We start from the raw sequence: 27,372 nt of genomic DNA, 5'->3' as shown, positions 1-27,372 counted from the left end.
GAGGAGGGAGCAGAGTGGTTGTAACTTGCTTTTGGCTAAAAGCCACTTCTAAAACTCAAGCCTGGAATCTGCTGTACTGGGATACAGAGTTTACCATAACTCTTAGGATCGAATGAGTGGATCGGGGTTTTCACTTCTAGCAGCGGTGCATGCATGTCTGTAATTATCTGTTCTGTGGATAAAATGGAGAACTTGGGGTTCCTTTTGCAAGGCAAAACACACCTTTACTTCCTGTAATCAAGTTACACGAATACCAATGATTCTGCTCAGTCATTTTTCACCCACTGACAGGCTGATGCAATATCAAGTGCAAAAAAACATACATCCAAACTGGGCAAACATCTCACTCTCCTGGGCACCCCCCCCCCCCCCATGCAATAGGTGAACGAGCTGCCACTCTAAATTGTTCATCTCTAGCGCATCCATGGAATCGGGTGCCCAAGCGATGTGGCTGTGCGCAGGTTAGGAAAACGAACAATTAACCAACATCCGTTTTCCAAACCTGACCACCGTGCATGGTTTTTTTCATGCTGCTTCCTACAGTTCTTTCTACTTAGTAATTTCTGCTTTTTTTTTTTTTTGAGCCCTTGACGCTAGCTCCGGGGCTGGTGTTAATTCTTGCGTGTAAAAACGTGCGTTGGGCGCACAGAGATTTTTTTTGCATCGGGGGCAATAGCTAATAGCCTCAGTTCTTTGCTCTCTAACTCCACCTGCTGGTAGGGATACACAACCCACTTATCTGGACATGTTCAGGAAAGAGCAGGTTGCTTCAAGCACCCACACTCTGAATTGCCTCGATTTATGATTTTTAGGCATGAAAAAGCAAACTGTCTCTTGGCTCTTTTTAAACACCACCCTTATGACCACCAGTCACATGTGTTAAACTCCAGTGCAAACACAACAGAATAACTTTAAAAATGTACATGTACTAATTTTATATACCATGAACAAACATTCATACGCAGCAGGACCAGGATTTAGAAATTTAAGGCAAACTCTTTGGACATTGACGCCTTGAAATGATGTATTTCTTTTAATCCAGAAATGGCAGTGGCAGGTTCTGATAACAGGAACAATGGTACTTCTACAGTTCTTGCAACCTTCGCCGGTAATCAGTTCACACACATGTTCTATACAGGAAAGACATTCTACTTACATGAAAAACAATGCTGTCGCCATGCAGAGCAAACAATGTTCACTTCCACACAACTAGAAGCGTGTTTATACAATGCTGCACTTGGCAAGATGAAAAATATGTCCTGTCCCAACCAAACAGTGAAGAAAAAAAAAAAAAAACACAACGCAGGCTGCATCATTAACTTCATGACAGCTTTATTTGTAATAATATAGATGTGTGCCTCGCACAGAGAGGGCTGGCTCAGGAGCCCGACGATGTCTCGGAGCGTTATCTCCTGAATAAAGTATGATATTAAATAAGTTATGAATTCCGAGATTCAAATGCTGGCTCTGGCTGGCAATCATAGTGTGATATACGAGACCCGGTACCATACTCCTCGCTACCTCTGACTGGTTATTTATATAACTTTTCCCTTGGCAAAATTCAATGGCTGCTGCAGTGTCTCGGCTTTCAGATGACAAACACCACAGAGGCAGCTGGGCGTTTCTTGAGTAGGGAGATTTTAACCAGTGCTGGGATGCTATTTGGCTAGCAGGCTGTTCTGCATAAAAATCAATTCATGTGAACAAGACCTGGCCAACAACCGAATCTTTAAGATGTCCATCTCGTGGGCTAGGTTTTTGAATCAGCAAGTTCTCCTATATTACTGGCTTAAGAACATAAGAAACTGCTAAACTGGTTCAGACCAAGGGTCCCATCAAGCCCAGCATCCTGTTTCCAACAGAGGCCAATCCAGGCTACAAGTACCTGGCAATTACCCAAACACTAAGTAGATCCCATGCTACTGATGCCAGTAATAACATCCCTTGGTTTTGTGAGGGGAACCAGTCACAAAAACAATTGTGCCCAAGTTAGAGCCTATCCCCTTAGCGGCCAATTGTGTTTTGCAGGGTTTTGGAAATCTGCTCATCCTTCGTGGCTGCTGAGCAGATATTCAGGGCCATCCTCAGCCCCATAGTAAGCGGCAGGGAGTGAGAGAATGAGAAAAAAAAAGTGAGGAAAGTGAAAGCTGCAGGTGGTAAAAGCAGTCACACACAGTTTACACTGGCATCTACTTTTTCTGTGGGTACTTTTTGAATGGAAAATACCACACACACTCCAAGAAATGTAACCTTTGCACACGGTTTTCCTCCCCCCACCTAATGTGGCTAAAAGCACGCATCTGTGGCGGCCTAGGCGCATTTTTAGCCAGGTAAAGGGTAGGAAATCTTCAAACAAGTCTCTGGCCCAGGTCTATAGCTTTTGAAAACTGTGCACTTCCATCCTGGTAAATAAGCCACGGATTAATTTTTGAACCCCGAGTGCTCTGCATTCTCACACACACGGCTTGAAAAATCCACTCCAAAGCTCTCCTGAGCCCAGTGAATTTTTTTTCAATGGGCGATTCCAGGAGGTGACTACCAAAGACTGAGAGGTCTGTGGCATGGGAGGGATTGGGAACGATGTTGGTATGGCACGCCAAGCAAGGAGACCGGAGGAAGTCTTACCAAAACCCCTCCAACATCTCTGAATCAGGAGGAAATCTTTTTTTTTTTTTAAACTTACCTGGGCCCAGCGCTTACCGGCTGAGTACAGAGACGGCCTCCGGCTGCGGGGGGAGGGCTTTGGCCATCACAGTCGCGTTCGGCTTCTTGCACCCGCTGCCTATCAGCTGCTTCCTCAGCAAAGTCCACGCTGGGCACTGGCTACCGGACTAAGGCACACCTCTGAGGGACCTGGAAATCACCTCAGGAAGGCTCCACTGGGGGAGGGACCTTTAGCTATCACCATAGGAGAGCGGGGCTCAATCTTTTCCCCAATTTAAAAGTAGAATTTCTTCTTCCAGAAGTTAAGCGATCCCCACAGGGCAAGCATATGCGCATCTGCTGGAGATGGAGATATACTGAAGGGGTGTATTCTAGGCTCATGTTAGCTTTGAAAGCTGACTCCATCTCCATCTGCTGGCTACTCCTGGGGGAATTCTGTGCAAAACATATTTAAAATTCTGTGCAGAAAAACTTAAAATTCTGCAAACTTTATATTGGTCAAAATAACACAATTTACATGACAGTCTAAGTAATTACATTTTAAATTAATACAGAAAAAAGTTATTACTTAGAAATGCAGAATTTTAAATATTTTGAGCAGAATTTCCCTAGAAATTCACTGTAAGAGTGTCCCTTCCACTCACTCTCCCTACTCCTCTGGCCACTTTATGGTTTATTATTTTTTATATACTGTCACATCGGTAATGTATATATACATTAAAGAAATACAATAAAACATTCAATAAATAGTGATAACAGCTAAAATATTTAAAAAGAGAACATGCATATAAATTTAGCTGTTAAAATAATTAAAATAATAAAACTTATTACTTTACTATTCCCAACAAGTAGATGCTAAACACATCTAAAACATAAAATACCATATCAGTATAAAACTAAATATTAAATACTAAAAGACTATGCTCGTGCGATCGCCTGTTCCATAATTATGACCCTAGCGCGTTCCCTCACTTGACTCAGACGAGCCGATCTGATCGTTGGAATTGTTAAAAGACCTTTGTAACCCAACCACAAATTTCTCTGTGGAACATGCAGCTTTATAGAAAAATTTAACCATTCAGTTCTTTCACCATGGATTATGTTGTGAATTATAAAACAGCATGTATATTGTATCCGATAATTTATCTGAAGCCAGTGTGTAAAGAGACCAGAACTGGGGTAATATGATCACATCTTTTTTTTCCTGTCAGAACTCTGGCAGCAGAATTCTGTAGGACCTGAAGTGGATTGAGACAGTCCCAAAAGTAAAGAATTGCAATAGTCTAGATTTGCAAATATAAGTGATTGGAGAACAGTTCTATAGTCTTCTTGTTCTAGAAGCGGTTTTAATCTTCTCAAGGTCAATAATTTGAAATATCCATCTTTTAATTTTGTGGCTATATGTTTTCTCATACTCAGTTCTGTATCTATAATTACTCCAAGATCACGTGCAAAGAGTTATTTTTACATCTTTATCAAAAATTAAAATCAGGAATAGAAATGTAACTGCATTTTCTTTCAAGTAAAATTATTTTGGTTTTATCCTCCACCTGCCACTATTTCTCCCCTCCATCTCTAGGCTCAACCCCTTCCACTCTATCGCCAGTCCCAAGATTGACCCCGTTCTTAATACTGCCCCTCACACAGGCTCCCTCTGTCCCTCTCACACACATGCTCCCTTATCTCTAGTACACATACACACACCCTCATACAGGCTCCCTCACTCTCTCGCGCACACACACATCCCCTCATACAGGGTCCTCTCTCTTGCATACACACCCACATAAGCTCCCTCTCTCTCTCACACATACATCCTCACACAGACTGTCTCTCTCTCTCACACACACCCCTTCACACAGGCTCTGTCTCACACATACACAATCCCTTCACACAGGCTAGCACCCTCACATACACACGATCCCTTTTTCATACATACAAGCTCCCAATCTCACACACATACACACTCCTTCACGATCTCCTCATATAGGCTCTCTCTCTCTCAAGCATCCCTCCCCCACCCCGCTCTCTCACATCCCATGCGCTCTCTCTCACATCCTCCTGCTCACCCCCCTGCTCTCTCTCACCCTTCCCAACTCCCCCTCCCCTCTCACACACACACACACACTCTCGCCGGGGCCTTCCATCTTCGCCACGAGTGGAGCAGGCACACGGGGGCCTTTCATCTTCGCCGCAAACGGCGCACCGGGGCCTCCATCTTTGCCCGTGTAGTTTGTGGCATGCTGGGGTCTCCTCTGCCATTTTCTGCGAAGAATTTGGCAATTCTGCACAAGAGAGGGGGGGGGAATCTGGGCAAATTCTGCGCTCCGCAGTAGCACCGAATTCCCCCAGGACTAGCTGGCAGGGGAGCATAAACCCATTGGTCCTGAGTCCATCTAGCTATACACTAAAAAATTCTAGTTAACACAACACCAACAATATAAAACATTAAAAGGAGGGTGTGTGAGAGGGCGGCAAAATTTCTGGGCCATGAAGGTGACACAGGGACTTTTAAAACCTAGACCCGGGGAGGCTTTCAGAAAGTCCACATGCATCAGGGGTCAACCAAAATCTGTTGTCAGTTGCCCCAGTAATGCACATGGGCAGCAAAATCACCAACCTCTCCCCCCTCCATTCATGAAGATTAGCTATGAGCAATGGCGGGGGGAGCAAGGACCAGCAGGAAAGATGCGGCTGTGCCTCCCAGTCAGCCAGGGGTCTGTCTACATTATCTCAAGCAGTCCCGGAGCAGCTTGAGCTGCCATTCCAATATATCTTTCCTTCAGGCTACTTAATAGCAACAATTGAGAACAGCAGCAGAATTGTTTATTTTAACTGAAAAGTGAAGTTATATTTACAAAATGCTGTTTTTTTCAGCATAAAATCTGGAAAAGTATTTGATAACACCGCACATCCTGGCAGCACCTACATCATTCTTGCAAACACCCTGGGCACTTGTAGTGCAGAGACAATGAAAGGCTCAAACGATAAAATGAAAAGCAAAGGTCCGAGAGAAGGGAAGAAAGAAGCACCTTGATTGGGAACTGAAGGCAGAGGGAGACTGGTTCCAGGACAGAGAGAGAAGCAGTGCGGGATAAAATAAAAGGAAGCCTTGGTGAGCAGGAGGGGAAGAAAGAAGAGCGATTGGCTGGGATATAAAGAAACAATTAGTGAGAAGGGGTGAAGAAAAAAGAGAAAGCTGAAATGTAGGCCTAACAACATGGTAGATGATGGCAGATGAGGACCAACCATCCAGCCTGCAGAGTTATTTCGGACTAAGGATATGTTCCAACCACCACCCCAGAGAAACTTCAACCCTCCTTATCCAAGTCAGCTGACAAGAAAGATTGGACAAAAACAGAAATTTGCTACCTGTACAAAACAGAAAATCTAGAATATGTGTGAAAGTAAATATTCAAAAACCGAAAATAAGTTAATACAATTTTAAACCAAAGTTGAGTAGGATTGAAAGCTATTTAAAACAGACAGATGTACACTGGACGGTATGTAGGTTTGAAAGATGTGCACAGATACAAACACAGAATCTTTTTTTTTTGGGGGGGGGGGGGGGGGGGGGGAAGGGGCAATTACAGGGAACACTGCATGACAGTGAAAATGAATTTCCTGCTTCATCACTGGTGCATCTGATCAGCAAAGGTTTGCCCAGTATTTGTTCCCCCTTCTAAAGAAATGAAGGCACAGTAATTAAAGCTGAGCACTTGAAGAAATCTAGCCTCCTTCACAGAGAGCAACAGCTCCTCCAAAATATCTTGTTAGGAAACCACTTACAGGGGTCATTAAAATCTTGAATGAGCTCTTTACATAACCATTTTAACTACTAAAAGATAAAAACTGCCCCAGAGCCAAAATAAACCTGCAATCAAGCATGTAACACTCACATTCATTCAGTCACACTGAAATGACCCCATTAAAAGTGTTTCACATAATTACACAATAGTGAAGATGTCTAAAGACATTCATTCTAGATCCCTGAGATAGAAGGCCCAATTCAGACTCTGCCAGCCCATGCATATCTGGTACATAGAAAGAAGCCACATGCTGAGGAAATCCCAGCTCTGATTGGCCAATTACATCATGTGGTCAACCAATGGATTTACCAATAGATGAAGTCAGTACTCATTCCAAACGATGGCGAGAATCCAGCCTTCTGAGGTTATACTGGGCCAATGGTTTAAATAAAATCTTAGCCTTCTCCCAACATTGAGGTTCTCAGGAATGGAAACTGGGATACTGGCTGGGCTTTGGTAAGGGAGTAATCTGTGGTTTCTGGGTCCTCTGCAGTCTGATTTGAGACTGAGGATCCTTTTGCTGATGGGATGAAGAACAGTGTCACTTGGGAGGACAAAACTGTCTCCTGGGTGCCCCACTTGCATACCTCCTGGATGATGTGGATTGGGGAGGGGGGTTGTCAAAAGTGACTAGAGGGAAAGTCTGAAGCATGGAGACATGGTCTTTTATTGAACCCACAACTTCCTTCATCTTACCTCAGAAGAGATAGTCTCCCTTAAAAGGCATGTCAGCAAACCTGTTTTGCACATCTGATCTAAGGTCGGAAACTTGCAGCCATGATAGTCTGCAAAGACCTTGATGAATGGTTAAATAGATCAAATGTTTTCCGTGTTTTGGTCAATTAGTGCTTTTAGGTCATCAGATGCCTTTTGAGGAAGACCATCTGAGAAGGCTCAAACGGTCTCCAGAACTTTACACAAATAATCGACTCATAAAGATTTGGCAGGATGCTATGCAGGCCATGAGCATAGCAGTCTGGTAATACTTTCTCCCAAGATCATCAAGGGTACGAGACTCTTCCCCAGGGGACACCAAGGAGTGTGTCTTGGATCTCTCAGCTTTCTTGAGAGCTAATTCGATTATTATTAATGTTTTATGCTCATACTGATTTTTATAAAATTTTATTAGGTTTTATTTTTGAGTAATTTGATGTATTTTATTATCTGATTATTGATTTTATCATCGGGCCGATACAGAAAAAAGTGCGGGAGAGCCGGTGAGCGCCGACTCTCCTGTGCACGCGATTTAGTATCGCCCGCACACAAATGAGCACGTCCCTAGCGCCTCCTTTTTGACAGGAGCGGCGGCTGTCGACAGTCGACACTCAATTTTGCCAGCTTCTGTTCTAGAGCCCACTGACAGCTACAGGTTCGGAAAATGGACACCTGCATAATTGAGCGTCCGTCTTCTGACCCGCGGGCTGCCAGCCGATTTAAATTTTTTTTTTTTAAATTTTTGATTTTTTTTAAATTTTGGGGCCTTCGACTTAATATCGCTATGATATTGTCGGAGGGTGTACAGAAAAGCAGTTTTTTCTGCTTTTCTGTACACTTTCCCGGTGCCGGCAGGTGTTAATTTCTGAAACTAAAATATGCGGCTTGGCTGCACATTTTACTTTCTGTATCGTGCGGGAATAACTAATAGAGCCATCAACATGCATTTGCATGTTGCGGGCGCTATTAGTTTCGGGGGGGGGGTTGGACGTGCGTTTTCGACACGCTATTACCCTTTACTGTATAAGGGGTAATAGCGCGTCTCCCTCTCCCACCAGAGCGCACTGTACTGTATGGGTCCGTATGTTATTATGTCACAGTGTATTAATTGTAAACCGTTGTGATGGTCCCACTTAACGACAGTATATAAAAGCTGTTAAATAAATAAATATTATAGACTGGGACAGAACCTGTTTGTTCAATCCAGGGCTTTCTGGACACGATATAATCGTGTTCGCTTTCTTGTTACCTGGATGCAAAGAAAGACGGGGAGAGGGAATCTCACACATTCTCATCTGTGCTTTCCTAAGAATACCATGTATGGGAACTGCCTCAATTTCCTTCGGTGAATTGAGAAATTGGAGGATATGAAAAAGTTGAGCCCTGAGTGCTGCCTCCTCCTCCATATCAAATGGAACGTACTCAAGTCATTTGTCTTACAAAGTGAGAGAAGCAAAGATACTCAGGAGGGGACCTTTCTTTCCTTCCTGTGGAGGCCTATGGACTCTTCCTGTTCAGAAAAACCCTGAATCAGATGGTTAGATCAATGATGTGGCTGATACTCAGGATGGTAGAGCAATGGTTCCCAACCTTTGTTTCATGGCACACCACCCACTTCCCCTTCATCACTCTTCTCTTCCCTATCCCTCTATCCTACTGGCATCAAGATCACCTTCCCTCTCCCTTCTCCTTAGCGCCATCACTTTCTCTTCCCTTCTCTCTTCCTCCACCTCCAGCATCACAACCTCCCACATCCCCTGGCATCATCACTTTCTCTAGCCCTCCAACTTCTCTCCCCATTCCCTGGCATTATTAATCACCGCCTTCCCTCTCCCACCATCTCTTCCTTCCCCTTGCATTTTCATCAATTTCCCTCTCAATCTACCCCACCCCATCAACATCTTCCCTCTTCCTCCACCCCGACCTCACCTCTCTCTCCACCTCCTCACCCGAACATACTCATCACCACCACCTTCCCTTTCCTTCTACCTGTCTCCCCCAATCACCAGCATCATCATTTTCTCTCTCCCTCCATCTTTTCTACTCACCCCTGGAATCATCACCTCCTTTCTCCTTCCATCCCTCTCCCCATCACTCTCCTTCTCCCTCCACCACTTGCCCACACCCCCTTTGGCATCATCTTCCTTTTCCTTCTATCCCTCTTCCTCATCCCCAGGTATTATTACCACCTTCCACCACTTCATATCACCACCCCATCTTCACCTTCCCACTCCCTCCACCACCTCACTCCTGGCATCTTCTCATTCCCTCTGTCTACACCCCCCTCACCCTTTTCATCATTACCTTCCCTCTGCCTCCTGGCATCATCTCCTTTTCCCTCTGCCTCCACCCCTGGCATCACCACCACCACCACCCCTGGCATCATCAACTTCCCTCTCTTTCTCCATCTCCTGGCATCATCCCTCTCCAGTCACCCTCTGGTATCACTTGCCCTCTCCCGTGCTCCTTGGCATCATCATCATCATCTTCCCTCTCCCTCACTTTCTGGCATCATTACCTTCCCCCTTTCTCCACTTCTCTCTCCCACCAACATCATAATCTTCCCTCTGTTCCACTCCCTGGTATCGCCTTCCCTCAACCTCGCTCCCTGGCATCATCACCACCTTCTCTTTCCCGACACCTTTCTTCACCACCCCCTTGAATCATCCTCATTTTCCCTCTCCCCCATCTCCAGGCATCATCACCTTCCCTCTCACCTACACCTCGTGACACAATCGGCTGTCTCTTTCCCCACCCCACCCCCAGTCTCTGGGAGGAGACTTACTGAGTGTTGCTTCTTCCTCCTTTGCTAGCTTCCTTCTGCAATCTGAACTGCACAGGGCCAACAGGACCCCGTGCAGTTTCTATTACAGAAGAAGCAGGAGCAGCTGCAGATAATCACTGCTCTCTATCGCCCCTGCTGGTGGGAGGAGATCACGCAGGCCAAATGGGAAAGGCAAAATAAAGACTGCTGCCGCAGCACACCTACACTTCAGCCATGGCTGATGTAGAAAACCAACGAGTAAAACAAAAACACTGTCTTGGCTAAGAAGTGATATCCTACAAGCAGTCTTGCTTCTACAGCTTGTAGTGTGGACAAGAATAACTCGGCAGACTGGATGGGCCAATTGTCATCTGTGTTACTCTGTGGGACTGCAACAATCAATTTTTTTTTAAAAAGTCTGGATTGGGTACCACCTGAGTATTGTCAAAGAATGGCAGGATCGAAAGGGTTTCCAGAAGATAGGACTTTTATAGTATAAAAAAGCCTGCATCTTTAAACATATTAGCCTATTAAAAAGGGATCATTATCTCGCCTACTTTGGTTTTAATTTTAATTTTTTTTTTACATAGATCAACATTGTATTCCCTTTCTATATTCTAGGATTTTGGAAAGTAGTATCATAAAGGACATCTTCACAAAAAGTCATTCAGACTACAACAAGGCCCTACTAGTCAAACACAACTAGCCAAGGCTCTCAGGAAACTATTATTTGCATTTTTTACAATAAGAGCTCAATTTCTTGCATTTTTCACAGCTTACTTTTCACTGGCTTAACCAAAAACAGAACCTAGCCATCTGAATATCATGACATTCAGCTTTCAATGTACGTAAAGAAAAATCACAAAAAGCTATCTTTTAGGTATAAATAGTTGACTATTTTGCACTCATAAAAATTGATGAAAGGATCTTGGATTCTCCAATCCAAAATACCAACAATGTTAAATGTCTGCAGTAATCTGGGGGAAAATGTTTCTAAAGAAATAAAACCGATATAAGTTACTACAATACTTTTAATATACATTCTGCTGTTCTGCATTCAAACTGTTGGCATGAATCAGCTAGATCTGATCTTCAGCGCACATTTAAAGTTTACTTGGTCAATTTCAAACACCACCTTTGACAGACAGCTTTAAACCTTAGGATGCATCAAGCTAATGTGTTGCTAACCTACTTTTACTGAACCAGCACGTCTTCAATTAGATAAACATCTGAAAACACCAAAGGAGCATCTCTCCAAGATAAAAGATCTAAATCATTTTAATAGCTGCAAACAATGCTTGCTGAAAATTATGAATGAAGCATATCAGAATTTGAAAGTTGGAAATACTGAGAGCCAATATAAGCTTCAAGTTCACTTTGGTGAATCATTTGAGATCTCTCTTCAGGTGCTTACCCTCAGGCTGATCACTTCTAGCCAAGAAAGTATCTCACTACCCTTTTCATTCAGAAATCACAGAATTCCTGACAGATTACTCTCATTCTTATGCTAGACAAGTTATATAATGTCACAATTTTTAGAAGAAGGAAAAGATAAATCATAGAATAACTGAATTCTTTGATACCTTTTATTAACCAAGAGAAGAATTATCCAAAGGTAAAAGAAATATATGAACTTTGAAGTCCACATATTTCCTTTCTTCAGAAAATGCAAAGATTTACTTAGGGGCACAAGAACCACTATTAAAAAAAAGGGGCAAATACAATATGGGACACTATAGATCAGGCTGCTGGCACTAACTTTTAAAAAGGAGAGAGAGCAGCTTTTAAACTAGAACAAGGGGTAAGCCAACAGTCACTCAGCAGAGCATGGTTCGGAGCAATGTATCTTTGAAGGATACTAATGAAATAGGAGAGTTAGGGCTTCCCAACAGAGATGTTCCAATAAATACAAACGTAGTCCATGGGCCTATAAGTAAAGAATCACCTGAGCTAAAGAACTCCAAATTATCCCTATCAACTGAAAAGCAGGTTGTTAATACAAACAAAAAAGCACACTTTAAAATGTTTGTATGCTAATGCCAGAAGTTTAAGAAGTAAGATGGGAGAGTTAGAGTGTATAGCAGTGAATGATGAGATTGACATAATTGGCATCTCAGAGACCTGGTGGAAGTAGAATAACCAATGGGACAGTGCTATATCAGGGTACAAATTATATTGCAATGATATGGAGGAGCAACTTGATGGGGGTGTGGCACTTTATATCCAGGAGGGCATAGATAAAGATCATACAAGAGACTACATGCTCAGTAGAACCTATATGGGTTCTACTTTACCCCTTTTTCAGTAAGGGGTAATAATGCGTCAAACGCGCATCCAACCCCCCCAAAACTAATAGCGCCCGCAACATGCATGTTGACAACCCTATTAGTTATTCCCGCGTGGTTCACTAAGTAAAATGTGCAGCCAAGCCTCACATTTTACTTTCAGAAATTAGCGCCTACCCAAAGGTAGGCGCTAATTTCTGCCGGCACCAGTAAAAACTGCTTTTCTGTACACCCTCCGACTTAATATCATGGTGATATTACTTTGGGTCCCCCGACTTAATATCATGATGATATCATGATGAGAACTCAAAGAAAAAATAATTAAAAATTTAAAAAAAAAAAAAATTTTAAATCAGCCCACGGCTTGAAAACCAGACGCTCAATTTTGCCGGCATCCAGTTTCCGAACCCGTGGCTGTCAGCGGGTTTGAGAACAGACACCAGCAAAATTGAGCATCGGCTGGCAAAGTCGCTGACAGTCGCCGCTCCTGTCAAAAAAGAGGAGCTAGGGACGCGCTGGTGTACCTAGCGCTTTTTACCGCGGGCCCTCATTTAAATACTGAATCGCGTGCACAGGAGAGTGGCCTGTGCGCTCGCCCACTCTCCCGCGACTTTTACTGAATCTGCCTGTGTGTTGGGTAAGATTATAGTGAATGGGGTATACTATCGTCTACTTGGCCAAAATGGTCCAACAGATGATGAAATGCTAAGAGAACCTGGCATTTACCCAACACTAAGAATATCCCATGTGACTGATGCAATTAATAGCAGTGACTATTCCCTAAGTAAACTTGATTAATAGCCGTTAATGGACTTCTCCTCCAAGAACTTATCCAAACCTTTTTTGAACACAGCTACACTAACTGCATTAACCACATCCTCTGGCAACAAATTCCATAGCTCAATTGTGCGTTGAGTGAAAAAGGTGGCGGCCAATATAACCCCAATATTTAAAAAGAACTCCAGGAGAGATCTGGGAAACTATAGACCAGTGAGCCTGACTTCAGTGCCAGGAAAAATAGTGGAATCTATTCTGAAGATCAAAATCACAGAGCATATAGAAAGACATGGTTTAATGGAACACAGTCAGCAAGGAAAGTCTTCCCTCACAAATCTGCTACATTTTTTAAGGTGTTAATAAACATGTGGATAAAGGTGAACCGGTAGATGTAGTGTATTTGGATTTTCAGAAGGTGTTTGACAAAGTCCCTTATGAGAGGCTTCTAAGAAAAATAAAAAGTCATGAAATAGGAAGCAATGCCCTTTCGTGGATTACAAACTGGTTAAAAGACAGGAAACAGAGAATAGGATTAGATGGTCAATTTTCTCGGTGGAAAAAAGGGTAAACTGTGGAGTGCCTCAGGGATCTGTACTTGACTGGTGCTTTCCAATCTACTAGATAAATGCAGTTTGACTAACGTGCCGCAAATGCGCAGTAGAGAGCAACTCTACTGCGCATGCGCGGGCAGCACATCGGTCAGAGCTTGCCTATAACAAAAATGGCATGGCGAGGAGCAATAGCAGTGGCGGCGGCGAGCAGTAGCGGTGGCGCGTGTGAGGGAGGGAGGGACCTCTGGCGCGGCAAGGAGCAGGAGCGGCGGCGGCACGCGCGAGGGAGGGACCTCTGGCTCGGCGAGGAGCAGTAGCAGCGGCGCTGCCGGCGCACACGAGGGAGGGAGGGACCTCCCCCGGAGATCTTCCATCTGCGCCATCCGAAGGGGTTGTGAATAAGCTGGGAGAGGAGGGAGACTAGAGGGTGAGGGAAGAATGAGGTGTAAGGAAATGGACCGAAAAAAAAATGTTAATGTAGGCCGTTGTTATGGGCTTAACGGCTAGTATATTTATACATGATCTGGAAAGTAATACGATAAGTGAGATTATCAAATTTGCAGATGATACAAAATTATTCAGAGTAGTTAAATCACAAGTGGATTGTGATAAATTGCAGGAGGACCTTGAGAGACTAAGATTGGACATCCAAATGGGGTAGATGAAATTTAATGTGGACAAGTGCAAGGTGATGCATACAGGGAAAAATAACCCATGCTGTAGTTACACAATGTTAGGTTCCATATTAGGAGCTACTCCCCAGGAAAGAGATCTAAGCACTATAATGGATAATACTTTGAAATCGTCGGCTCAGTGTGCTGCAGCAGTCAAAAAAGCAAACTGTTAGGATTTATTAGGAAGGGAATGGTATGTAGCACATTTAAAACTAATCTGAGAAAATTATTTCATTCAACGCACAATTAAGCTTTGGAATTTGCTGCCAGAGGATGTGGTTAGTGCAGTTAGTGTAGCTGGGTTTAAAAAAGGTTTGGGTAAGTTCTTGGAGAAGTCCATTAACTGCTTTTAATGAAACTGACTTAGGGAATAGCCACTGCTATTACTGGCATCAGTAGCATGGGATCTACTTAGTGTTTGGGTACTTGCAGGGTACTTGTAGCCTGGATTTTGGCCACTGTTAGAAACAGGATGCTGGGCTTGATGGACCCTTGGTCTGACCCAGTATGGCTATTTCTTATGTTAATGGGCTTTTGAAACTTGCTACAATATGTGCTATTTTATACACATAAATCTTGTTGAAAATTATCCCCCAAGAATTCAGGGTGCAGCATCTGTTCAGCAAAAAGAAAACCAGTCTGACTGATCCACAAATTATGAGGGATCAGTGGTAGGGGGACACAAAAAGATGGATCACGCACTTATTTTGGACCCAAGGGACAAATATGGTTTAATGGCAACTTGTGATGCGTTTCCAAGGGGCACGGAGGTATGTTGTCCAAGGAAGCATGCTATCTGCCAGGCAGCAAGATCCAAGACTTTATGAGAGATTAGTGATAATCATCAAGCCTACCAACTACTATCTGAAGCTGCTCATCCGCGTTAGTACAAGTGACACATCTACATACCACACCAAGTGTATCAAAAGGTGACTTCATGGCTCTGGGAGAGAGGATAAAGCAGTCACGGTTGCACAGGGGCCGATGAAATAAAAGTTTGCCCAGCCTAGGGCACAGGTTTAAGGGCATTTTGGACGTACTAGACTAGCACCTGATACAATAAGGAGATTAGAGCGTCCAAACAAAATGCTTAGCTGATAGCGCTCATCACATGTAAATTTCTGCCCTGACGCAGAAAAAAAAAAAAAAACGCAAATTTTTAAGTTATGGTCAGCATCTAAGTGCATTCATTTCTAAAGTTTTATGGCAAGGATCAACATTTTTTTTTTTACTTCAGCATATGGGGTGTTAGAATACTGATTTGGGTTTTCTTTATTTTGTATAGGATATAATTATACCAGTTATAATCTATTCAGGAAGTACTGGGTAGGAAGAAAGGGAGAAGGAATGGTACCGTATACACAGTATTACAATTATTAAAGCAACAAAACTGCAGGACTTGTAAGGTAAGGAGGCGGCGACACTGTGGGTTAATCTGGAACGAGGGATCGAACATCCATTTAGTTTGATGTGCTACGTAGATCTCCTTTGCTGGCAGAAAAAACAGATATAAATTTAAATTGAAGAGCATCAGAAAACTGCTGTGAAAGAAGGTGCTATTGCTAGATGATTTCAGTCTGCAGGATTGTTGACTAGGACACCCCAGCTGCAGTGGCTAGAAGCAGGGAGAACCGGGAAAGGAACTGACAAATGGGGAGAGTGTGTCCGATGGATGGTGGTGGTTCACTCGAAAAGCAAGAATCATGGATTTCAGAAAAGCTAAAGGTGGGCGGGGGGAGGGTGGAATACATCAAGTGATTAATTGGATGGCATAAGCTAGGAGATGTAGAAGAGGACTGGGCAGAACCGAAAGGATATAGTGTAAAGACAAACAAACCTTTTTGTTAGGAAAGTAAACAAAGCTAACAGGAAAAAGGCCACTGTAGTTTTCTAAAGAGGTAACAGAAAAGGTAAGGGAAAAAAGGCTCATAAACTACTAGAGATCGCAGAAAGAGGAAGACCAACGACAGTATCTGGTGAAGCTAAGAGAAGCTGGGAAAGTAGTCAGGAGAACAAAGGCACAAATGGGATCGAAAATAGCTTAACTGGTAAAAGAAAGCGATGACTTTTTTTTTTTAAAAGATATATTACTGACAGGAGGAAGCTCAAAAATGGGACTGTAAAACTCAAAAAGATGGAGGGGGGAATAAGCATGGCTGATGAGGAGAAAGCGGAATTGCATATTTCTATTTGATGTTGACTAAGGAATGGCTTTAAGTAGGACCACAGATAACTGCCACCATTAGGAATGCAAGTTAGGTAAACCTCAATTTTCAGGAGACCGTGTTCACGACTAGCTAGCAAACCTAAAAGCAAATATAGCAATGGGGCCAGAGGGGATACAACAGAGGGTAATAAGGGAACTTATGGAAGGTCTGGCAGCTCAATGTATATTGTAGGAAAACTGGTTCTTACCTGCTGATTTTCGTTCCTGTAGGACCACGGATCAGTCCAGGACAGCTGGGTTTTGCCTCCCCTCCAGCAGATGGCGACAGAAAAAGACTTCGTGGACTCTGTCCTATACCCCTGAGGTGCCACCTAGTGTCTATGTCAGTATTATACTGTACCCAAGCAGAAATTATATAAACCATAACAGCAACCAGAAAACCACTTCCCCCTGAAGATCAGAGGAAATGAGAACACCTGAAACTTCATGAATGAACGAAAACATGCCCAAATCCTCTCTAAAAAGGGGGGCAGTCAGTAAAAACTGATCAGCTACTGGCCAAAGGGACTCTCCATTTTACCCCCGGGCGGGCGTCTGGACTGATCCATGGTACTGCAGGAACAAAAATTAGCAGGTAAGAACCAATTTTCCTTTCCCTGTACGTACCCGGATCAGTCCAGGACAGCTGGGATGTACCAAAGCTTTCCTAACCAGGGCGGGACTGAGAGAGTCCCGCTCGGAGTACACTGGCTCCAAAAGAACCGGGCTCTGGGGCCCGGACATCCAGTCGGTAATGTCTGGTAAAGGTATGCGGAGACTTCCAGGCAGCCACCCTGCAAATTTCCTGTGGCGACACCTGCTGACATTCAGCCCAAAAAGCCACCTGAAACCGAGTAGAGTGAGCCTTAAGACCAGACGGAAACAGGCGACCCTGAACCAAGTAAGCCGACACTATAGCCTCCTTCAACCAGCGTGCAATGGTGGCCCTGGAAGCCTTCTGCCCCTTTCTGGGTCCACTCCACAGCATAAAAAGATGATCCGAGAGCCGGAAACTGTTGCGTTACTTGGAGGTGACCAACAACACTCTCTTCACATCCAACTTCCGCAAATCCTTAGACTCTGCAGAGGAAGAATTTAAACCTGCGAATGAAGGGAGTTCCACGGACTGGTTCAAATGAAGAGAGGAAACGACCTTCGGAAGAAAGGAGGGAACTGTTCTCAAGGAAACTCCTGCGTCAGAGATCCTCAAGAAAGGTTCCCTGCAGGACAAGGCCTGTAGTTTGGACACCCGCCTCGTGGATGACATAGCCACCAGAAAAACTGTCTTTAAGGTCAGATCTTTCAGTGTCACTCGCTTCAAAGGCTCAAAAGGGGCATTACAAAGTGCCCTCAGCACCAAATTCAACTTCCACGAGGCACAAGGGTTCTTAACCGGAGGATGTAGATGATGCTTTGCTCCTCTTAAAAAACATGCCAAATCCGGATGAGAGGCTAAAGCAACCCTTTGCACTTTCCTCAAAAACAGCCAAGGGCCACCACCTGCACCCGCAGAGAATTGAAGGCCAATCCTTTGGCTAAGCCTGCCTGTAAGAAATCCAGGACCTCTGGAATTGACGCCCTGGACAGCTGTACATGGTGGTCTGTGCACCAGGACTCAAACACTCCCCAAACTCTAATGTACGCCATAGAGGTACGAGTTTTATGGGAACGTAAAAGTGTGGTCACCACCGCATTCGAGTAACCCTTACTCCTCAACCTACACCTCTCATAAGCCATGCCGCTAGACAAAAGCGATCTGCCTCTGCGAAATAAAACGGGGCCCTGACGCAATAGAGTTGGAGACGGATGAAACCTCAGAGGACAGTCTACCACCAGATCCAAGAGGTCCGCAAACCACGGTCGCCTCGGCCACTCTGGAGCCACCAGATTCACCCTGCCTGCGTGCCCCTCGATGCGGCGTAGAACCTTTCCGACCAACGGCCATGGTGGGAAGACATACAACAGAATGTCCTTTGGCCAGGGTAGGACCAACACGTCTACCCCTTCTGCCCCCAGTTCCCTCCGCCTGCTGAAGAACCGGGGAGCTTTGGCATTGTCGTACGTCTCCATCAGGTCCATGGCTGGTCTGGACCACCGGGCGCCCAGAAGATGAAAGGCGGAGAGTTCCCACGCCCCCGGATTCAACTGGTGCCAGCTGAGGAAATCCGCCTGGACATTGTCCACTCCGGCTACGTGAGAGGCAGCTATCCAGTAAAGATGTTGCTCCGCCCAGTGTATCAAGAGCTGAGCCTCTGTCGCCATCCTGGTTCTGCCCGGACGATTGATCATCAATCGTCCGGGCAGAACCAGGATGGCGACGGATGGAGGGCCTGGAGCACTAACCGCACAGCCTTTGTCTCCAAGCAACTGATGGACTAGGAGGCCTCCGTCCTGGTCCATTGGCCCTGGACTGCCGTATCCCGACAAACCGCTCCCCACCCGGAGAGACTGGCGTCTGTGGTCACCACGATCCAACAGGGAATCCCCAAATCCATCCCTGGCGCAAATTGTGCTGCGAAAGCCACCACAGAAGACTGGAACGCGCCCCATAGGTCAAGGGCAGGACAAGATGGAAATGCTGCGAGAGGGGATTCCATCGGGAGAGCAAGGCTGATTGAAGAGGACGCATATGTGCAAAGGCCCAAGGTACCAGATCGATCATTGAAGCCATTGAGCCCAGGACCTGCAAGTAATCCCAGACCCTGGGTTGAGGTAGAGAGCGCAAGGACTCCACCTGTGACTCGAGCTTGGAAATCCTCTCTTCCGTCAGAAAAACCTTTCCCAAGGCCATGTCGAAGCAAGCCCCCAGAAACTCCAAAGTCTGGGAGGGAATCAGATGACTCTTCTCAGGGTTGACCACCCATCCCAACGAGTCCAACATCCAGAGCACCCGCGCCACCTCGGCTCTGCATAGGCTGACTTTGCTCGTCCAGATAGGGATGCATCAGTATCCCTTCCCGTTGCAAGTCGGCCGCGACCACAACCATCACCTTGGTGAAAACCTGGGGCGCAGTCACGAGCCCAAACGGAAGAGCTCAAAATTGAAAACGGCGCCCAAGGATCGCAAACTGCAGATATTTCTGATGGTCCGAGCGTATCGGGATGTGCAGGTACGCTTCCATTAGGTCCAGAGACGCCAAAAATTCTCTCTTGTGCACCAACGCTATGACGGAGCGAAGAGTTTCCATCCGAAAACGGGGTACCTTCAGGGCGCAATTCACCCACTTCAAATCGAGGATGGGACAGAAGGTACCCTCCTTCTTTGGTACCACGAAGTAGCCCTTCACTTTAGGTGGGACATGCAAGGGGACACTATGTAATGCTCCTTAACCGGCCAGGCAAAATCTAAGGCTTCGCCGTGTTCTATGATGCTTAGGACCCATTGGTCGGAGGTCAATTTGGTCCACGCCTCCCGGAAAAGAGATAACCTTCCCCCGATTCTTGACACAGAAGGGTGGACTGGCCTCACTTCATTGCGAGGTCTTGGAGCCCCCATGGGCATGTGGAGCACTGTCTCTGGCAGGTCGGCGGCCCCGAAAAGGACTGGTTCCAAGAAGCCTAACGGCCGGTGCCCTGGCGAAATGGCGACCCGGAGGATTTTGAAGAGCGGAAACGACGATTTCCCCAAAATCTCGCCCACTGAAGAAAGGAACCTTTGAATGGAGGCCTATCCTCTGGCAACCTGTGGACTTTGTTCTCTCCCAGAGACTTTATTATGTCCTCCAGCTGTTGCCCAAAGAGGAGCTTCCCCTTAAATGGTAAAGAACTCAGCTGCGCTTTGGAGGACCCATCAGCCGACCAGTTCTGGAGCCAGAGGAGCCTGCGGGCGGAAACCGCTGCAACGATTGGCCTGCCCAAAGTCCGCAGAAGATCATACAGGGCATCCGCGCTATATGCCACCGCCGACTCCAGATGGCTAGCACCCAGCTCTGCCGCGTCCGAAAGGGAAGCTTCCGCCTGCCAATCCTGAACCCAGAGGAGACAAGCCCACTGTGCAAAACTGCAACACATAGCTGCCCGGACCCTGAGGGAGGAAACCTCAAAAATTTCCTTCAGCTGCAGCTCCAGCTTGTGGTCCTGCAAGTCTTTCAACGCAGTGGCCCCCGTGACGGGAATGGTGGTCTTTTTCGTGACCATGGAAACCGCGGCATCCACCCTAGGAACTCCGAGCAGATCCAAAGCTTCCTCCAGAAGCAGATACAATTTGTCCATAGCTTGACCCACCTTCAAGCCAAGGTCTGGAGTGTCCCACTCTAAGGAGTGGAACACGGATCTCTAAGGAGATCCGTGACAGACATATGAAATGGAAAGTATCGAGCCGGACCCTGGAGGCCCACCATGACCGGATCCATAGCTCCGAATATGGAATCCTCAGGCAGAACTTCAATACCGAGCTCCTCCAGAATGAATGGTATCAGCAGTCCCAGTTCATCCCTCCGGAACAGTCGCACCACCTTTGGATCATCGCCCTCCACCACCGGGACCCCATCCGGTTTGGCCGGCTGAGGGTGAAGATCCGTATCCAGTCCATCACCCAGGGCTGGTGGAGGAGACTGATCCTCATCTGACGTGTCCGTCTGAGAAGTCTCCCCTGGATGGGACTGAAACTGGAGAGGGCGCTTTGCCTTGGGATCATCTCTGCCACCGGATGACCTGGAGCGTTTGCGTGAAGAGGACCCTCTCCCCGCTCCTGATGTCGACGAGGGTGCCCGGAGCAACTTAGTACATGATCTCTTCTCTGCTTTGCAGCGTTCTGACAAATTCGGAGAACGAGGAAGAAGACCCATCCGAATCTTTGTCCTGCTCCTCCTCCGAGGAAACCTCCTGCACATCTGGAACTGTGCCCCTTCCAGGGGCAGCCGGCCTCAGGTACAGTGGTGGCGGAGAGGATTCCTCCCCTAGAGCCGCCCTCGCTGCTCGCTCCTGATCCCTAATGGTTTGCAGAAGAGCCTCCGACCCTGCACTAAGCAGGAAGGGAGCCGAGCCTTGCCTTCTCCGATCGGGCCTCTCATGTCCCTGTCAGCCTTGTGCTGATTTCTCTGCGATGGGCCTTGCAGACTGCGCCACAAGGCATATCCCCGGCCTCGATTTAATCGGTACCCGAAAAGAGAACCGCGGCGGAATGAGGCAATTTCCCGGTCAAAAAACAGGCCGGGAAAGCGACAAAAAACGGCGAAAAAGCAGCAAAAACGGAGCAGACGCTAGGCCGGAGCACCCAAGACAAGAAAATACAAATTTTAAATTTTCTACCTGGTCGGGATGGGTCCCGCTGAGGGTGAATGAGCCGGGACCCCCGGTATCACCTTCAGCCATGGCAGTTTCAGGGTTTCCAACCCTCTGCTCTCCAGCCTCAAATACCAGAGGGGATGGTCCCACCAGGACATGCCAACCCTCTGGGAGGCTAAATGCCACAATCTCTGTGATTTAAAGATAAAGGGAAAGTAACCTAAACCTTCCTCTGAAAAATACCTGTGCCAACCAAACCAAAATAAGAGAAATTTAAACCTAACACCAGACACTAGGCTTTGTACCTCCACCATCTGCTGGAGACAGAAAAATACTGACAGACACTAGGTGGCACCTCAGGGGTATAGGCAGAGTCCACAAAGTCTTTTTCTGTCTCCATCTGCTGGAGGGGAGGCAAAACCCAGTTGTCCTGGATTGATCTGGGTACGTACAGGGAAACTTGAATTTCAGCAAGGCGTTTGACATAATTACACAAAGGTGACTTATAAACCAACAGAGCACCCTAGGTATGGGTCCTCAATTGACCGAAGGGATTAGAAACTGGTTGAATGGGAAGCAAAGGACAGTGGTAGACAAAGTTCACACCAAGGAAAGGGAGGTTACCTGTGGTATGCCACAGGGATTGGTCCTTGGTCTTGTTCTTACAATTTGTTAGCGATAATGGGGAGAAGCTAAATCGGAAAAGGTTTGCCTTTTTGAGGATATCAAAATCTACAACAGGGTACACACCCTGGAAAGTACAGAAAACATGAGCTAGTGAAGCTTAAGGAATGGTCTACAGTCTGGAGGATTAATGCTAAAAATAAATGCAGGATTTATGTATTTGGGATGCAGAAACCCAAGGATCAGTATAGTATAGGGGGTGAAGATCTGTGCACAAAATAAGAACAGGATCTGAGGAAATCATATTTGATGATCTCAATGTGTCCAAGTAGACAAGGCGATGGCAAAAGCAAGATAGATGTTTGGGTGCATAGGGATATTAACAGCAAATAGGAAAAAGAAGGTGATAATATCTCTGTACAAGTCTCAGGAGAGACCTCATTTGGAGTACTGTGTACAATTCCTGAGCCTGCATCTTCACAGGGATGTAAATCCAACTGAGTCAGTCCAAAGGGCAGCTACTAAAATGGACAATGATAGTCTTCATAAAGCAAATGAGGACAGACAAAGATCTAAACATATATTCTCTGGAGGAAAGGAGAGAGATGATAGAGACATTTAAATACCTTCAAGAAATAAATACACAGGAGATGGGCCTTTTTCAATTGAAAGAAGGTTCTGGGATGATGGGTCATGGGATGAGAGTAAAAAGAGGATGAACAACCTTCCTGTAGAGATGGTGGAGATGAGGAGTGTATCAGAATTCAAGAAAACATGAACAAGCATAAATGATCTCTGAGGGACAGGAAGGGACTGCAAAGCTTATCAGGAGATGTGGATGGACCATATGGTATTTATATGCTGTCATGTTCTATGTTTCTATTGTATCACTATGCACTAAACTACTAATGGGGAAGTAGGCAACAGTGACAAAGGATTGTTGCTTCATGTTTGCAGCATTTACCATTCTAAATAAGCTCTGGTCTATCACCTATTGAATTTTTTTTTTTTGCCACCTTAGTATGCTACAGCATTTTGTAATCACATGATTGTGGCAGTACATTTTTGCTATACACTGATAGGAAGATAACAAAACAGAAAAAAAAATCAAATTGGCCAGAAAACAGGCAAGCAAGCCATTACTCACTAAAAACCAACATTAACCAAAGTGTTTTCCCATTTTATGGGAAAAATGCTTTGGACATCTGGCCCTAAGAGGGCTATGTTTTTCTGTATTAAAGGGTGAGCAAAACTTGATAAGCCTCTCACAAAGCTTGTAAGAATATATATTCTTATAGCACCCTAAATCAGAGTGCCTTACAATAATTTTCATACAGGTATAACAAAACCCTGCGCCAATGTACTTATAGTCTAAATGGGTACCTGAGGCAATGGAAGATGAAGTGTCTTGACCTTAATCACACTGAGTAACAGTGAGAGAAGATGGATTTAAATAAACCCTGGTCCCTAGGTTTCCAGCCTATTACATTAGGACCCGCTCTCTCGTACATACCAGATATTTTGGCCACTTACAAACTTGGCCACCACCATCATGAATTTTAGCACCAGTAGGGCAGGAGTAATGGGTGACCAATTTTTGTTCCAGCTCAGATGATGACAACCAAAATAGCCATTGGAACAAAACCTAAGGTCCTAAGTGCAAATAGCGTGTGCTATTTGGACTACACAAAAATGCATGGCAGCCACCAAGACAAACACACAAGAGCAAAAGCCCCATTAGCCAGCATGCAGGGGGAATTGTTCATTTATCTGAGTATGCCACTTATCTGATAGCTCCTTATTTCCTGCTTCATGCAGCAGCTTTCAGGTAAACAGGAGGTCAAGGGGTAATGCTGGAGTAGACAGCACAGAAAACACTACTCTGCTCCCTAATCCAACCCATCCCCCTCCTGTCCCTTGCAGGAAACAGGAGGGAAGGGGGTGATACAGAAGTGGACAGAGCATCGAGCGAATCTAGAATGTTCTGTAAGACTGACTAGCATTCTGTTTAAATCTTCTTCACAAAAAAAAAAATAAATTAAAAAAATAACCACTGCCAGTTGCTGGTTAGTTGAGTGCTGGATAATATAAATTTCACAAGTTTATCAACATAACAGAACATAAAATAAATATATATCTATGCACTGTGTCCCATACAACATGCCTGTGGTATACTTTTCTCATATATGTGAACACAATACAAACTTGTGGATTAGCTGCTCCCTTCTGCTACACTAACATTTTAAGAAAACAGATGTGAACTCAAAATGTTCCAAGGCATTTCATTATCTATTAAGCACAAAAGTAACATTTTTACCTGATGTTCTGCATGAATGTTATCCCCAGTTGGCCAGCGATGTTTGCTGTTGTTATAGCCTCCTCCGCCACTTCCTCCTCCCCCAAGCTGCTCACCGTGCTGCCTCTGAAAGAAGTAATCCACCATGGCGTCGTCCTGGGAGCGGCCTGCAACTCCTAGCGTTCCGGGGACTGGACTGGAGTGTGCCCCCGCTGCAAGTGCCTGATTTGCAGCTGGCTGTTGTTGTGCCTGGGCCCCTGTTCCAGATGTCAAAACAACAGGCATGTTGGGATTAGCTGGATCTTGAGAGTGCTGTTTCAGGTGGGGGCTGAATGAGTCCTGCCAGAGCACTGCTTTTCTCTTCAAAACACATGCAACGCTCATTCCACCAACACCTAAAGGAGACAGTTTTTAAAGGTTTTATCAGTGTATTTTAGAAAAGGCATCCATTGTCATTTACTTTTTTCCCCAGGTTTAAGACGACACTGTCATTGGGACTGCTAAAAGGGTTGGGGATTTTTTTTGTTTTTCTTCAAAAGCTTGAATCAGTAATGGGAGATCTTGGTTTGATTTCTGTTGCGGACGTAGGCTAGGGTCGGGGATACTGCAGAGGCGACATTCACATCCCTTAGGCAGGAGGCAGTCTCAGCCACTGCATGATGGCAACACCTAGTGGCCAGACTCAAGGTGCAGAGCTAACAGGTTCCGAAAGGAGCTGTGGTGATGGCTGAGCTAACTTAGGGGATAAAAACCACAGGTAGCTTCCCGAACCTGTCCTGGAGGCCCCACAACCAATCAGGTTTTTAGGATATCCACAATGAATACGCATGAGATAAATGTGCATATACCGAGTCTCCATGATAAAAATTTATCTCATGCATATAACGCTAGGAAAGTGGATATTCTGAAAAGCTGACGGGTTGTGGGACCCCCAGGACAGGTTTGGGATGCCCTGGAATAAAGGCTCATAACACCAAAGCCCAGAACAGACCAGTTCCAAATGAACTAAATGGCCAAAGAATCACAAAAATATGCTGGACAAAAAAACCCTTGAACAATAAAAAAAAAAAAATCACAGTATTTTAATAATCGACCAAAAGGTGATATGCTAAAATGTATATTATGTGGGAATATACCTTTAACAGTGGTCTGGTTCCCATGACACCCTAATATGTACAAAATAAATTTGCACACGCTGGAGGCCCAGTGCATGCAAATCTATCACATGCAGGTATCCTGAAAACCCTGACCTTTAGATGCTCCCCTTGGACTTGGATGGGAAACACTGCTCTAATGAATAGTGCCGAACACCTTAAAAGTAAGCCACAAATAAAGCATTTCCTCTTCATACTTGCATTTCAAGTCTTAAAGGTTCTGCACCCAAATGTGTTCCAAGATCCCTGCTCAAACTTTATCTCCTGCTACAGTCTAATAGCCTTAGGACCTCTGAAATAGCCCTTTAAAGAATTTATCTGCAGATTTAAAAGAAAGAACAGTCCATTTTTTCCTTGCAGGGTGTAGACTGCTTTATACTGCAGTTATAAAGCCATTAGGAAAGCTTTCTAACATTGGGGGCCGATGCAATACTGTGCCCTGCGGCTAGCGCATGACTTAACACGCGACTGGACGCGTGTCCATAACCCCCCGATGCAATATGGAGATTAGTGCGTCCAAAACGCGCGTCCAAAACCACTGTGTAGCTAATAGCGCTCATCACATGTAAATTCCATGTAAATGAGGCTATTAGCTAATACCCGCAATGCAAAAAATGTCCCACGCAGCCAATGCGCCCATTGCAACGTGACAAATTTTACGCCAGCCCCAGGATGGCGCCACGCTCAAGGGCTCATTGATAAAAACAAAAAAATCCTGCTTTCTGCCATTCCTCTTATTAGTATCATAGCGATACCACAAAAAGCAGATTCAGGTTCAAAACAAAAAGTCTCGGGTAAAAAAATTAATAATTCTGGGCATCCAATATAAACGCACAAGATAGACGGTCCAGGCCACGTACATTGTGCGTGTATATTGTGCCGGGGGAAAATGAATGCTCGTATTGAGCGTCTGTTTTCCCAGCCACCTCTCCTGTGCACCAAATGCCAAGGAGGCGCTAGGGACGCACAATTTTCCAGCTCCACAAATCAGGGCTAAGATAGGAAAAAAAGGTGGAAGCCTCACATAACACACAATCATCCACCTGAATATTAGCAGGAACCAGAGAGCGCTCCGGCAAAAACTTCTTATTGGAATGGCTCATAAAAGGAAGCAAACTCCCTAATATTTCAAAATACATTTCAACAACATAAAGACTCTTTAAGTGTAGTAAACATTTGGAAGCACTTATTTTGGTCAAAGGTGGTCTTCCAAAATTACTGACTGAAAGGGTGTCCAAACCTTTGCCCGTCATAGCAACTTTATTATTTATTTTCAATCTGTTAAAATCTGCAAATCATAGTTTTGCATTCAAAACTGCAGAAAAATATCCTGTTTAACTTTGCACCGCATCATACAGAGGTTGTGTCAGCTTCTGTTCACTTAGGGATTCATTCAGACAATTTGACCAGGGATGCCTCAGTTTTTGCACACAACTTTAATAGCTCTCTTTCAAGGCAGGGAGAAGTCAAGAGTTACATTCTGTTGGCAAATTACAGATTATACTTATTATAGACTGTGAATGAAACTGTGACCCATGCTCTGCAGACAGGGAAGATCCAATACAAGTAATGAGAATTATGGACAATGCAGTAATGCAATGGGTCCACACCCCGGTAGGTCTGTGCCCACA

General features: G+C 45.1%; 1 protein-coding gene across 14 annotated transcripts in view; it reads right to left on the bottom strand.

Annotated features, from left to right (window-relative positions):
• Positions 1 to 27,372, bottom strand: part of PUM1 (pumilio RNA binding family member 1) — a 193,194-nt gene that overhangs the window by 153,326 nt on the left and 12,496 nt on the right. For 13 of the 14 annotated variants that reach the window (XM_029619108.1, XM_029619118.1, XM_029619119.1 and 10 more), the window contains one exon: positions 24,609 to 24,982. In XM_029619108.1, the coding sequence (XP_029474968.1) occupies positions 24,609 to 24,982 (374 nt within the window). Of the gene's footprint in view, positions 1 to 24,608; positions 24,983 to 25,942; positions 26,060 to 27,372 lie in introns of all 14 variants that reach the window. The other variant, XM_029619115.1, reaches the window with a different exon arrangement.

Source organism: Rhinatrema bivittatum, chromosome 11 (assembly GCF_901001135.1).
Source record: "Rhinatrema bivittatum chromosome 11, aRhiBiv1.1, whole genome shotgun sequence".
NCBI classification, from domain to species: Eukaryota; Metazoa; Chordata; class Amphibia; order Gymnophiona; family Rhinatrematidae; genus Rhinatrema; species Rhinatrema bivittatum.
This window is presented reverse-complemented; position numbering and strand designations above follow the sequence as displayed.